The sequence below is a fragment of the Mustelus asterias genome, chromosome 10 (assembly GCF_964213995.1).
Source record: "Mustelus asterias chromosome 10, sMusAst1.hap1.1, whole genome shotgun sequence".
In the NCBI taxonomy this organism is placed as follows: Eukaryota; Metazoa; Chordata; class Chondrichthyes; order Carcharhiniformes; family Triakidae; genus Mustelus; species Mustelus asterias.
Genome location: NC_135810.1, coordinates 120,211,468 through 120,226,800, shown reverse-complemented (window position 1 = coordinate 120,226,800; position 15,333 = coordinate 120,211,468). Strand labels below are relative to the sequence as shown.

The window sequence follows — 15,333 nt, the reverse complement described above, 5'->3', positions numbered from 1 at the left end:
TTGTTCAAACAGACCCTCAGTGAAAAATAATGGGAACAGGACAAGGAATGTTAAAAAGACAAGCCTTAAGGCTTTGTGCCTTAATGCGTCAGCATTGCAATAAAATGGATGAATTAATCGAGTGAATAGATGTATTTGGGTGTGGAATTATGAAGACATGGCTGCAGGGTGATCAGGGATGGTATTCAGTATTTGGAAGGACAGACGTAAAGGAAAAGGCAGTGGGGTTGCATTTCTGGTTAAAAAAGACATTAACGCAATAGTGAGGAAGGATATTAGCTTTGATGATACAGCATCTGTATGGGTAGAACTGACAAACACTTCAGGGCAAAAACGTTAGTAGGGCTTGTATATAGATCCCCAAACTGTAGTGGTGCTGTTGGCAATGGCATCAAACAGGAAATTAGAGACACGTGCAATAAAGGAATATCTGTATTTATGTATGACGTTAATCTGCATATAGATTGGGCAAATCAAATTAGTAACAATCCCCTAGAGGAGGAATTCCGGGAGTGTGTATGGGATGGTTTTCTTGACCAATACATTGAGGAACCAAATAGAGAACAGGCCATCCTAGACTGGGCAATGTGTAATGAGAAAGGATTAATTGGCAATCTAGTTGTGTAAGGCTCCTTTGGGATGAGCGACCATAACATAGAAACAGAAAAATTAGAAGCAAGTGTAGGCCATTCGGCCCTTTGAGCATTTTCCACCATTCATGGCTGACCATTGAATTCAATATCCTGATCCCCCCTCCCCCCATATCCCTTGATCGGTTTAGCCCCAAGAGCTATATCTAATTTCTTCTTGAAATCACACAACGTTTTGGCCTTAACTACTTTCTGTGGTAGTGAATTCCAGACATTCACCACCCTCTGGGTGAAGAAATTTCTCCTCACCTCAGTCCTAAAAGATTTACCCCTTATCCTCAAACTATGACCCCTAGTTCTGGACTCCTCAACCATCAGGAACATTCTTTCAGAATCTACCCTGTCTAACCCTGTTAGAATTGTATAAGTTTCTATGAGATCCCCTTTCACTCTTCTAATTAGATCTTGCGAATAGTCATAGGATGTCTCTTCCTGCAACCTGTTCAGTGCTGTCGAAAAGGCAGCTGCAAGGAGGATGAGAGAACATTCATTCCCCACTGAGGTTTTGGTGCAATCCTTCTCTCCAGAGGGTGCACTTTAGCAGGAGCTGCAATTAATTATTTATTTTGTTTTGTTGGAGTTTAGTTGGACCCAACATAGTTGGCTGAAGGCAAATTTTGAATTGTATTCTGCATACGCCTGCTTCTGATTTGTCAACACACAAGCAGCCGGACAGAATCTATCTTTCTTGGAAGATAGCTTGAAAGATTCATGTTTTTCGGTGTCCAGATCACCAACAACCTGTCCTGGTCCCCCCCATGCCGACACTATAGTTAAGAAAGCCCACCAACGCCTCTACTTTCTCAGAAGACTAAGGAATTTTGGCATGTCAGCTACGACTCTCGCCAACTTTTACAGATGTACCATAGAAAGCATTCGTTCTGGTTGTATCACAGCTTGGTATGGCTCCTGCTCTGCCCAAGACTGCAAGAAACTACAAAAGGCCATGAACGTAGCCCAGTCCATCACACAAACCAGCCTCCCATCCATTGACTCTGCCTACACTTCCCGCTGCCTCAGCAAAGCAGCCAGCAGAATCAAAGACCATAGAATCATAGAATCATAGAAACTCTACAGTGCAGAAGGAGGCCATTCAGCCCATCGAGTCTGCACCGACCACAATCCCACCCAGGCCCTATCCCCACATATTTACCCGCTAATCCCTCTAACCTACACATCCCAGGACTCTAAGGGGCAATTTTTAACCTGGCCAATCAACCTAACCCGCACATCTTTGGACTGTGGGAGGAAACCGGAGCACCCGGAGGAAACCCACGCAGACACGAGGAGAATGTGCAAACTCCACACAGGCAGTGACCCAAGCCGGGAATCGAACCCGGGACCCTGGAGCTGTGAAGCAGCAGTGCTAACCACTGTGCTACCGTGCCGCCCGGACCACATGGACCCCGGACATTCTCTCTTCCACCTTCTTCCTTCGGGAAAAAAATACAAAAGTCTGAGGTCATGTACCAACCAACTCATGAATAGCTTCTTCCCTGCTGCTGTCAGACTTTTAAATGGACTGACCTCACACTAAATTGATCTTTCTCTGCACCCTAGCTATGACTGTGACACTACATTTTGCACTCGTTCCCTTCTCTATGAACGGTATGCGGTATGAACGGGGGCGGCACGGTAGCACAGTGGTTAGCACTGCTGCTTCACAGCTCCAGGGTCCCGGGTTCGATTCCCGGCTCGGGTCACTGTCTGTGTGGAGTTTGCACATTCTCCTCGTGTCTGCGTGGGTTTCCTCCGGGTGCTCCGGTTTCCTCCCACAGTCCAAAGATGTGCGGGTTAGGTTGATTGGCCAGGTTAAAAAATTGCCCCTTAGAGTCCTGGGATGTGTAGGTTAGAGGGATTCGTGGGTAAAATGTGTGAGGGTGGGGCCTGGGTGGGATTGTGGTCGGTGCAGACTCGATGGGCCGAATGGCCTCCTTCTGCACTGTAGGGTTTCTATGTTTCTATGTTTCTTTGTCTGTATAGCATGCAAGAAACAATACTTTTCACTGTATGTTAATATATGTGACAATAATAAATCAAATCAAATAAACTCCAGCGAATATAATCCTAACCGACTTAGTCTCTCCTCATATGACAGACCTGCCATCCCAGAAATCAGCCTGATAAACCTTCACTGTGCTCCCTCTATATCAAAGACATCCTACTACCAAAACTGCACACAATACTTCAGTTGTAGCTTCAACCAATGCCCTATACAATTGCAGCAAAACATCCCTATTCCTGTGCTTAAAAACTGTCGCTGTGAAGGCCAACGTAACATTTGCCTTCTTTACTGCAAGCTGTCCCTGCGCACTTACTTTCAGCGACTGATGCATGTGGACTCCAAGGTCTTGCTGAGTATCCACGTCTCTCAATTTACACGCATTCAAGTAATAATCTGTCCTCTTATCATTGCTACCAAAGTAGATAGCCTCACATTAATCCATATTATACTGCATCTGCCATGCATATGCCCAAACACTCAGCCTATCCAAATCACGCTGAAACATCTCTGCATCCTCCTCACAGCTCACCCTCCCACCCAACTTGGATCATCTGCAAATTTGGAGATAAAGCATTCAGTTCCCTCTTCCAAATCATTAATATATAATGTGAACAGTTGGGGTCCTAGCACAGATCCCTGCGGAACCCCACTTGTCACTGACTGCCAATCAGAAAAAGACCCATTTATGCCAACTCTTTGCTCCCCGTCTGCTAACCAGTTTTCAATTCATCTCAAGACATTACCTGCAATCCCAGGTGCTTTAACTTTACATGGTAGCCTGTTACGTGAGACCTTGTCAAAAGCCTTCTGAATGTCTAAATAAACCACATCCACTGGTTCTCCTCGGTCACCTCTACTAGTTACATCCTCAGAAAATTGCAATAGATTTGTCAAGCATGATTTCCCTTTTGTAAATCCATGCTGACTTTGTCTGATTATACCACTGCCTTCCAAATGCTGAGTTATGAAATCCTTGTTAATGGTCTCCAGCAACTTCCCCAGTACCGACATTAGGCTCACTGGTCTATAGTTCCCTGTTTTCTCTCTACCTTTCTTTTTGAATAGTGGGCTTACATTAGCTACTCTCCAATCTGTAGGAAATATTCCAGAGTCCAGTGAATTTTGGAAAATATCTGCCAATGGATCTACTATTTCCAGGGCCACTTCCTTCAGTACTCTGCGACGAAGATTATCAGAACCTGGAGATTTATCCACATTCAATCCCATCAATTTCCCCAAAACCATTTATCTACTAATGCTGATTTCCTTCAGCTCCTCATTAAAACTTGTTTCTCTTGTTTCTCTCAAAACTTTTGATAATATGATAGAATCCTTCATCAAGATGGAGAGTGATGTAGTTCATTCTGAGACTAGGGTTCTGAATCTAAATAAAAGAAACTACAACAGTATGAGGCACAAGTTGGCTATGATGGGTTGGGGAACATTACTTAAAGGGATGATGATGGATAGAAAATGGCAAACATTCAAAAAGTGCTTGAATGAAATAAAACTGTTGTTTATTCCTGTCTGGCACAAAAATAAAAAAAGGAAAGGTGGACAACCATGGCTTAGAAGGGAAATTACTGATAATATTAGATCCCTTAACAAATATCTTCACATCCTCTTTGACCACAGGCGAGGTTCCAGACGACTGGAGAATAGCCAATGTTATTCCCTTGTTTAAGAAAGGAAGCAGGGATAATCCAAGAAATTAAAGGCCAGTGAGCCTGACGTCTGTGGTGGAGAAGATACTGAGGGACAGGATATTTGCACATCTGGAGGAAAATGGACTAGTTAGTGACAGGCAGTGTGATTTTGTAAGGGGAAAGTCATGTCTCACCAACTTGATTGAGCTTTTTGAAGAGGTAACCAAGACAACTGATGAGGGAATCGCTGTGGATGTAGTTTATATGGACTTTAGTTTGACAAGGTGTTTGACATGGTCCCACATGGCAGACTGGTACAAACTTCAGATGATTTCCTATGGCACTGCTTAGAATCAGTGGACTGGGCAGTATTTAAAAACTCTGTGACCAGCCTGAATGAGTACACCACTACAGTAACTGACTTCATTAGTAAGTGTTTAGAAGACTGTGACAAAGAAGCAAATCCACGTGTTTCCCAATCGGAAATCATGGATGAACAGCGATATCCACTGCTTGCTGAAGTCTAGGTCTGAGGTGTTCAAATCAGGCGACCCTGGCCTATGGCATCTCCACATCATGACTATATAAGAAATCCAGATATGATTGAAAGATCCATCAAAGATGCCAAAAGACAGTACCAGACCAAGCTAGAGTCCCAGGCTAGCCATGCGGTCTGAAAGGTATAACAGGCTACAAGATGAAGATATGTAAAATCACCGGCTCAAACGCGCCCCTCCCTGATGAGCTCAATGAATTCTATGCCCGTTTTGAGCAAGAGGTCAGCGGGAGCATGCCCTCCACCCCAGGAGCCTCAAATGAACCTGTATCTGAGTCACCACTGCAGACATCAGAGCAGCTTTCTCGAAGGTCAATCCACCAGAAAGCAACTGGCCCGGATGGGGTACTCGAACAAGCACTCAGATCCTGCGCGGATCAGCTGGCGGGGGTATTCACAGACATCTTCAACCTCTCTTTACACCAATCTGAGATCCCTATCTGCTTCATCAGCCATCATTCTGGTACCAAAGAAAAGCCAGGCAACATGACGTAATGACTATCGTCCAGTGGCTCTGACATCCATCATCATGAAGTGCTTCAAAAGGTTAGTCAAGGCACAAATCAATTCCGGCCACCCAGATTGTCTGGGTTCACTACAGTTTGGCTACTGCTGCAACAGATCCACAGCAGATGCCATCTCCCTGGCCCTGCACTCAACCTTGGAACACCTAGATAACAAAGACACTTATGTCAGACTCCTATTTATTGATTATAGCTCAGCCTTCAACACCATTATTCCCATGAAACTCATTTCCAAACTCCATGACCTGGGGCTCAGCTCCTCCCTCTGCAACTCGATCCTGAACTTCCTAACTTCGCTCACGACCCTTTGTAGTTTCTTGCGGTCCTTGGGCAGAGCAGGAGCCATACCAAGCTGTGATACAACCAGAAAGAATGCTTTCTATGGTGCATCTGTAAACGTTGGTGAGGGTTGTAGCAGACATGCCAAATTTCCTTAATCTTCTGAGAAAGTAGAGGCATTGGTGGGATTTCTTAACTGTAGTGTTGGCATGGGGGGGCCAGAACAGGTTGCTGGTGATCTGGACACCTAAAAACTAGAAGCTCTCGACCCTTTCTACTTTGTCCCTGTTGGTGTAGTAAGAAGTCTCACAACACCAGGTTAAAGTCCAACAGGTTTATTTGGTAGCACAAGCCACTCGCTTTCGGAGCGCTGCCCCTTCATCAGGTGAGTGGGGGTTCTGTTCACAAACAGGGCACATAAAGACACAAACTTAATTTACAAAATAATGGTTGGAATGCGAGTCTTTACACGTAATCAAGTCTTTACAGGTACAGACAATGTGAGTGGAGAGAGGGTTAAGCACAGGTTAAGGAGATGTGAATTGTCTCCAGCCAGGACAGTTAGTGAGATTTTGCAAGTCCAGGCAATTCGTGGGGGGTTACAGATAGTGTGACATGAACCCAAGATCCCGGTTGAGGCCATCCTCATGTGTGTGGAACTTGGCTATCAGTCTCTGCTCAGCGACTCTGCATTGTCGTGTGTCATGAAGGCTGCCTTGGAGAACGCTTACCCGAAGATCAGAGGCCAAATGCCCATGACCGCTGAAGTGTTCCCCAACAGGAAGAGAACACTCTTGCCTAGTGATTGTCGAGCGGTGTTCATTCATCCGTTGTTGTAGCATCTGCATGGTCTCCCCAATGTACCATGCCCCGGGACATCCTTTCCTGCAGCGTAGTTGGGGAACACTTCAGCGGTCACGGGCATTCGGCCTCTGATCTTCGGGTAAGCGTTCTCCAAGGCGGCCTTCACAACACACGACAACACAGAGTCGCTGAGCAGAGACTGATAGCCAAGGTCCGCACACACGAGGACGGCCTCAACCGGAATCTTGGGTTCATGTCACACTATCTGTAACCCCACAACTTGCCTGGGCTTGCAAAATCTCACTAACTGTCCTGGCTGGAGAAAATACACATCTCTTTAACCTGTGCTTAACCCTCTCTCCACTCACATTGTCTGTACCTTTAAGACTTGATTACCTGTAAAGACTCGCATTCCAACCATTATTTTGTAAATTGAGTTTGTGTCTTTATATGCCCTGTTTGTGAACAGAACTCCCACTCACCTGACGAGGGGGCAGCACTCTGAAATCTAGTGGCTTGTGCTACCAAATAAACCTGTTGGACTTTAACCTGGTGTTGTGAGACTTCTTACTGTGTTTACCCCAGTCCAACGCCAGCATCTCCACATCATGGCTCCCATTGATGTAGACAGGGGCATGTTCTCCTTTACACTTCCTGAAGTCAATGACTATCTCCTTCGTTTTGTTGACATTGAGGGAGAGATTATTGTCGTCACACCCGTTTACCAGATTCTCTATCCCATTCCTGTACGTCGTCTCATCATCATTTGAGACCCAACTCACTACGGTGGTGTCATCAGAAAACTTGAAGATCGAGTTGGAGGGTAATTTGGCCATACAATCAGAGGTATGTAAGGAGTATAGCAAGAGGCTGAGGACACAGCCGAGTGGGGCACCAGTGTTGAGGATGATCGTGGGGGAGTTGTTGTTGCCTATTCTTACTGATTGCAGTCTTTTTGAATGGGTCTTTTTCCAAGTGGCAGGCAGTGACTAGTGGGTACCGCTGGGATCAGTGCTAGGATCCTGGCTATTCACAATTTATATTAATGATTTAGATGAGGGAACTAAATGTAATATCTCTAAATGTGCAATGAGACCTGAGTGTCCTCACACACCAGTCAATGAAGGTTAGCATGCAGGTGCAACAGGCAATAAAGTAGGCAAATGGTATGTTGGCCTTCATAGTGAGAGGATTCGAGTACAGGAGCAGGGATGTCTTGCTGCAATTATACAGGGCCTTGGTGATGCCACACCAGGAATATTGTGTAGAATTTTGGTCTCCTTATCTGAGGGAGGATGTCCTTGCTCCAGAGGGAGTGCAGAGAAGGTTTGCCAGACAGGTTCCTGGGGTGGTGGGACTGTTGTATGAGGGGAGATTAGATCGGTTAGGATTACGTGAGCTGGATTTGGAAGATTTAGGGGAATCTCATAGAAACCTATAAATTTCTGACAGGACTCGACAGGGTAGATGCAGAAAAGATAGGGGTGTTCAGAAATCAGGGGTAACCATCTAAGGATACGGGGTAAACCTGTTAGGACTGAGATGAGGAGAAATTTCCACAACTGTAACAATTGTGAACATTGGATGAGCCTGAAGAATTTGCTGCCACAGGAAGTAGTTGAGGCTAAAACATTGTAAGTTTTCAAGAAGGAGTTAGATGTAGCTCTTCGGGAGAAGGGGTTCCAAGGATATGGGGGAGGAAAGCGGGAACAGGTTAATGAGTTGGATGATCGGCCATGTTCATATTGGATGGCAGAGCAGACACGGAGGGTCAAAGAACCTACTCCTGCTCCTATTTTCTATGTTTCCTTGTGGTACTAGCACTCCAAAAAATGGTGTTGGGTGTGGAATTCCAACATTACATAAGGTTACATTTTCTACACCACAGAAACAGACAATTCAGTCTAACCTGTCCATGTTCCACACGAGCCTCCTCCCATCTTTCCTCATCTAAATCCATCAATGTAGCCCTCTATTCTGGCCCAGGGCGGCACGGTGACACAGTGGTTCGCACTGCTGCCTCACAGCTCCAGGGACCTGGGTTCGATTCCCGGCTTGGGTCGCTGTCTGTGCGGAGTTTGCATGTTCTCCACGTGTCTGCGTGGGTTTCCTCCGGGTGCTCTGGTTTCCTCCCACAGCCCAAAGATGTGCGGGTTAGGTTGATTGGCCATGCTAAATTGCCCCTTAGTGTCCCGGGATGCGTAGGCTAGAGGGATTAGCAGGGTGGATATATGGAGTTAGGGGAATAGGGCCTGGGTGAGATTGTTGTTGGTGCAGACTCAATGGGCTGAATGGCCTCCTTCTGCATTGTAGGGTTTCTATGGTTTATGTGGTTTCTATTCCCTTCTCTCATATAGGCTTGTCTAGCTTCCTGTTTAATGCATCTATACTATTCATTTCAACCGCTTCCTGTAGCTGTGAGTTCCAAATTCTCACCACTAAACTCCTCCTCTTCACTGTCTTAAATGGGCCACCCTTTACTCTGAGATTCTGCCCTCTGGTCCTAGTCTCTCCCACAAAGGGAAACAACCTCTCAACATCTACTCTATCAGCCCTCCTCAGAATCCTGGATAAAAGCCAATCCTGGCTTTGACAAAGGGTCACCTGGATTTGAAATATCAGCTCTTTTCTCTCCTTACAGATGCTGCCAGATCTGCTGAGATTTTCCAGCATTTTCCCTTTTGTTCTTCTCAGAATCCTATATGTCTCAATAAGGTCGCCTCTCATTCTTCTAAACTCCAATGAGTACAGACCCAATCTACTTAACCTCTCCTCATAAGAAAATCCCTCCATATCCGGGATCAATCTAGTGAACCTTCTCTGGACTGCCTCCAATGCCAGACTATCTTTCCTTAGAGTAGTCTCCCCATAGCATTGCAAATGTTTCCTGCACAATTCTTTCTGAAAGTTCCTATTGAATCTGTTTCCACCACTCTTTTAGGTAGTGAACTCCAAATCGCAACAACTAGTTGTGAAAAGATTCCCCTCACCTTCTACCTATTTATTCTATCCAAATTCCTCATTATTTTGAACATTGAACACTGGATTTGGGAGCATGAGCTTTCGGAGCGCTGCTCCTTCATCAGGTGAGTGGCAGGTGATGAAGGGGCAGCGCTCTGAAAGCTCGCGCTACCAAATAAACCTGTTGGACTTTAACCTAGTGTTGTGAGACTTCTTACTGTGCTCACCCCAGTCCAACGCCGGCATCTCCACATCATGGCTTTGGAAGGCAGTGGTGTAGTGGTATTGTCACTGGACTAGTAATACCGAGACCCAAGGTAAAGCTCTGGGGACACAGGTTCAAATCCCATCACAGTAGCTGGTGAAATTTGACTCCAATAACCACTCCTGGAATCAAAAGTCTAATGTTGGCTATAAAGACGTTGTTGTAAAACCCCATCTGGTTCACTAATGTCATTTCGGAAAGGAAATCTGTCTTCCTTACCTGGTGTGGACTGTATGTGACTCCAGACCCACAGTGAGGTAGTTGGTTCTTAAATGCCCTCAGGTATTGACAATAAATGTTGGCCCAGCCAGCAATGCCCACATTCCGTGAACAAATTTAAAAAAGATTGCACCTACCTAGTCTAATTTAACATTGAAGCTTACCACAACCAACAAAGAGAGGACATTGTCAGCCATTAGTCTACACTAGATTGAAATAGAATCCCGTAGAATCCCTACAGTGCAGAAGGAGGCCATTTAGCCCATCAAGTCTGCACTGACTCTCCAACAGAGAATCTTACTCAGGCCCACCCCATGTCCTATCCCCGTAAGCCCACGCATTTACCCCACTAACGTGCCCAACCTACACATCTTTAGACACTTAGGGACAATTTAGTTTGGCCAATCCACCTAACCTGCACAGCTTTGGACTGGGAGGAAAGCGGAGCACCCGGAGGAAACTCATGCAGACAGGGGGAGAACGTGCAAACTCCACACAGACAGTGACCCGAGACCGGAATCGAACTCAGGTCCCTGGCGCTGTGAGGCAGCAGTGCTAACCACTGTGCCGCCATGCCACCCTATAAAAGAACAGCATTTTAATCTATTACAAACCTCAGTCAATAAGTACCTTTCTATTTTGAAAACAAATTTCAAGACATCCTTTAGGAACTATCAGGAATATGTGTACATATGTGTAGCAGCTATTTGTTCATAGATGTGGCCAGCTTTTTCTTACAAGAGAGTAGATATTCTCCAGAAGATCGTATGCATTGTCAACAGAAATACAAATTTGCACTGTTCCAAACACATTCATTTTCTCCATGAATGACTATCTCAAGATCACTTGTCGTGAATGAATTATAAACAGCTGGCTTGACCTCAGCCCAAACAAACACTCAGGAAGCTAAGGCTAATATTAGATTAAAAGAAGAGGCATACAATGTTGCAAAAAACAATAGCAAGTCTGAGGATTGGGAGTGATTTAGAAACCAGCAAATGATCACCAAATGGTTGATAAAAGGGTAAAAATAGAATGTGAGAATAAACAAGCCAGAAATATAAAACAGTTTATAAGAGCTTTTATAAGTATATAAAAAAGGAAAAGAGTAGCTAAAGAAATATTGGTCGCATAGAGGCAGAGGCAGGAGAAATTATCACGGAGAATGAGGAAATGGTGGAGCCATTGAACAGATATTTTGGGCAGGATTTTCCAGCTCTCCAATGGCATGTTTTCTGGTTGCAGAGGCAGCTCACCATTGGTCGCCAGCGGAATCTTCCAATCCCACCATTGTCTACAGTGTTTTGCACAGCTCACCCGTCCCGCTGTCGGGGAACCCACCGTGGGGGGATTGCCTTGGGCGGGACCAGAAGATCCCTCCGGTGGGAAGGGCCAGAAAATCCCACCCTTTCTGGTAATCTTAACAGAAGAAGACACAAGCTCCGTACCAGAAATAGATGATAAGCTAGTGGCTAAAAATTGAGGAAATTGGGAAATTAACATCTGCAGACATAAAGGATGGAATTTTCCCATCCTGTCCACCATGGGAATCGTAGTAGGCGGCAAGATAGCACAGTGGTTAGCACTGCTGCTTCACAGCTCCAGGGACCTGAGTTCGATTCCCGGCTCAGGTCACTGTCTGTGTGGAGTTTGCACATTCTCCTCGTGTCTGCATGGGTTTCCTCCGGGTGCTCCGGTTTCCTCCCACAGTCCAAAGATGTGCAGGTAAGGTTGATTGGCCATGCTAAAAAAAATTGCCCCTTAGTGTCCTGAGATGCATAGGTTAGAGGGATTAGCGGGTAAAATCTGTGGGGGTAGGGCCTGGGTGGAATTGTGGTCGGTGCAGACTCGATGGGCCGAATGGCCTCTTTCTGCACTGTAGGATTCTATGATTCTATGATTCTATATGGGGAGAGAAAACTCTACTTTGATTTATCAATATATAGATACACACAGTTACATAGAATCAGAGCACTTTAATTTCTAAGCAAACTTACTTCGAAGGTCAGGAACATTTTTAATCGTCGTTAAGGTTTTTGCAATATCTTCATCAGTGAATCCTGTTGAGGTGACTATGCCAATTGGAAGTCCATTGTATCTGAGAGCATTGGCTACTTTGTTGGCAGTATCTACCCAGATATTTTCATTTGAAGATATTATACCAATATGTGCCCAGAGAAAATACTTCATCACACTATATAAAACCCTGACAGGTGCTAGCAAGGTCCTCGCAAACGTAGGGTAGCTGTTGGCATTATCAAGCTGAAAGTTAACGCAGGCCCAGGAAAATATTCCCTTATTCCAGTTCTTGCCCAACAGGGAAGCTGCCTCACAATAGCCTGGATTCACTGGACCCAAAAATACAGAGGCATATTTCTCAAACTCCACAAAGCTACTAAGTGCCTTTGAAGTCTGGCAATCATCTTGAAGCACTACATAGTCAAGCTGATACCTGTGGTTTAATGAACCACCTTTGTTGACCCGATCAACTGCCAACTTGGCAGCCATACTTGGGAGAGCCTTGGAAAAAATTGGGTCACAGTTCCATGGTCCAACGACTCCGACCTTGAAAGGTAAAGTGTGTGCATGATGTGGCAAGATTAATGTTCCCAGAAACAGCCACCATAATGATGGGAAAAATTTCAACTTCATAAAAAACCTTTGCTTTGGTGGGTGGTACCATCGAGGATGATTAGTGAACTCCAACAGATAGCCTCTTAACGTGTGACAGAGGCTCAGCATCTTCCTGGGAGCATTGAGAGCCAGGTCCTGAACAGGTAGGATTCATTCATGAATAATGGTGACCGCTGCCCCTGAAGAAATGAGTAACATATTTGATACATGAAAGATGTACTCAATATCATTACACCTGATATTACCACATTGTTTGATAGTTACTTAGGAAAATGAGGAGGCCATTTAGCTTCTTGAGCCTGTTCTGCCATTCAATTAGTTCAATGCTGATCTGAGCTTAACTCCATTTTTCCGCCTTGCTCTACATCTCTTAATACACTTACCCAGCAATAATCTACCAAACGCAGTTTTGAAATCTTCAACTGACCCCCAGCCTCAATCTATTTTTTGGTAAGTGTGCGTTAGATTTACAGTACGGAAGACTGAATAATTTTTTGCCTCAACCTTTGTCTTCCAAAACACAACTATATGTGGGTGTGAACTATCACATTCTTGTTTTATATAATGAAAGACTCATTTTTAAACATGCCTGACACAGTGCGTGATGACGACACAGCACACTGCTCAGTTGATAATGGGCAATTGGGAAAGGGAGGACTTTAGCAAAGCTTATACATTTCAAGGCATCAAAGTAATGTTAAGAAATCCAAATTATGTTTAATCCTTCTAAATTTTGACTTTTCGCCAAAGAATTAAGAAAGAGGAATGAATGGATGGAGGGGAATAAATGGCGCAACTGAAAGAGAAGGACAGAGAAAATTAATTAAGAATCACTTTGTCCAGAACAAAACAGTTCAGGGTAATAGAAGCAGAGATGAGACACATTAATTTGGATTTTAAAAAAGTTGGATTTTAAATGTATAATTGTGCATGGATGTTAAATGACCTTGAAGAAATCCGCAGATATATATATACATTTCTATCCCAATCAGTGAATTTAGGCTTTTAGTCAAAGGAATACATATCATAAAAAGTAAATGAGCATTGTGAATTTAAAACTACATTCTTGACTAAATATATTAAGGGGTAGTTGTCTACTGGACCAAGTAACAGGGGCACTCCTAATTCCAATACAGATTACACAGGACAAATCTATTAGCTCAGCTCATCTTAAACCTGTCAACAAGACACTAATATCTTACCTCATGTGATCAAAATCTATTACATCGGGACATTTTGATCTGTAAAACAGTACTATATTTGAAAGTTTGCATTTAAATTTTACACAGGAACCCTGGTGCCTCTGATACAAATGTTCCAGTTTTGCAATGCAACTGTTGTGCCATATTTAAGCTTTTAATAAAGTCTTTTTTTTGCTCCACTCAGGGCTGTAGCTATTTTTCTGAGAGTCCAATACGAGTACAGTATTGGTCAATTTGAAAATACAGCAAACACAATATAATTCACAAATGTAGGGGGATACAGTTATTGCCCTGTTCCTACTTTCTTTATTTCAATGTCAAAATATCGCTATTGGCAGAGATCTGTCAGCTCAGTTCAATTGGAGCATTCAGCATATTCTTACTAGTTAACTATAAACATCATTAGGACACATTGGCAAGATGTTTGCCTGAAGAATCCAACTTACATTGTGTTACCAAAGACTAAGATAAGTTTTCCAATTCCACTTACCAGAGTGACATAGAGATAGATTGGCGTGCAGTTTCTTGGATGGTTGGCCTCACACTTTTCTTGGCGAGCTGAGCAGGACTTGCACTTTCCCCAGGTATCAACCGTGGTTCCAAGGAAACACCAGTCAATGAACGATAGAACTAGAATCCCCTCGCCCTCATTAGCGATTTAGCACTTTTCCTTTTCCCCCAGAGGTTGTTAACTCGACAAACACCATCTTAATGGCCAAAATACACGTTTTGCTTCTAAATTTCGAAACAGGTAGCTGTTTATTCAATCAGGTTCCTGCACTGAGACGAGAGAAAGGGAGATTGGTTTTACCACCAGGGCTAATGCATCATCTTCGACGCTTTACTTATTCGGGGAGGGTAATTCTCAGGAGCTGTCGAGGAGAACGAGTTCAGCACCGCGGACAGCGGCGTCCGCGTTTCAGCACCATGGACAGACCCTAGCATGGCCGTTCTGGTCGAGAATTGCGCTTTCTAAAATGCAGAGGGGCACATGAAAGGTGTGGCCCAGATTTAGGAATCTCTGCTCGGGGTTGTCGCTTGTTTAAAGTTGTAGATAGCAGCCCATTCCCTTCTCCATCTCTCTCGCTGGTGTGTGTATGCTCTTCCAGCGATTTACCCACAAGAATGACCTCCAATTCACACTGCGAGTCCTGAGACAGATCTAATCTCCGCTCCCGGACAGATACTTGTTTTTTGCTTCAACTACTGTTAATCGGATTGCTGGCGAGGGAGGCGGGGCTGGTTATGAACCGGAGATGTTGTCAGGTAGGGAGATGAGGGAGGGGAATTGCTACTCTGAAATGTGGAATCGCAAAGTAACTGTTGCCACTTTCTTTTGCAGTGAATACAATTGTTTGTTTCCAAAAGTCTCTTAAATAATAGTCCTCCAGCCCGCTTTCCACATGGGATTCCGATGGTAACTGCCAAAGGCGTAAGCAAGAGTCAAATTACTGCGGATGCTGGAATCTGGAACAAAACCAAAAAATTCTGGAAAATCTCAGCAAGTCTGACAGCGTCTGTGGAGACAGAATAGACATGATGTGGAGATGACAGAATAGAGCCAGCGTTTCGAGTCAGAGCAGTCAAA

General features: G+C 44.4%; 1 protein-coding gene across 1 annotated transcript in view; it reads right to left on the bottom strand.

Moving 5' to 3' along the window:
- The window catches only part of gucy2f (guanylate cyclase 2F, retinal), a 131,353-nt gene extending 118,702 nt beyond the window's left edge, over positions 1-12,651 (bottom strand). Inside the window, exon 1 of the mRNA XM_078221470.1 lies at positions 11,907-12,651. Coding sequence (XP_078077596.1) covers positions 11,907-12,651 — 745 coding nt within the window. The remainder of the gene's footprint in view (positions 1-11,906) is intronic.
- Between the last annotated feature and the right edge of the window lie 2,682 nt (positions 12,652-15,333).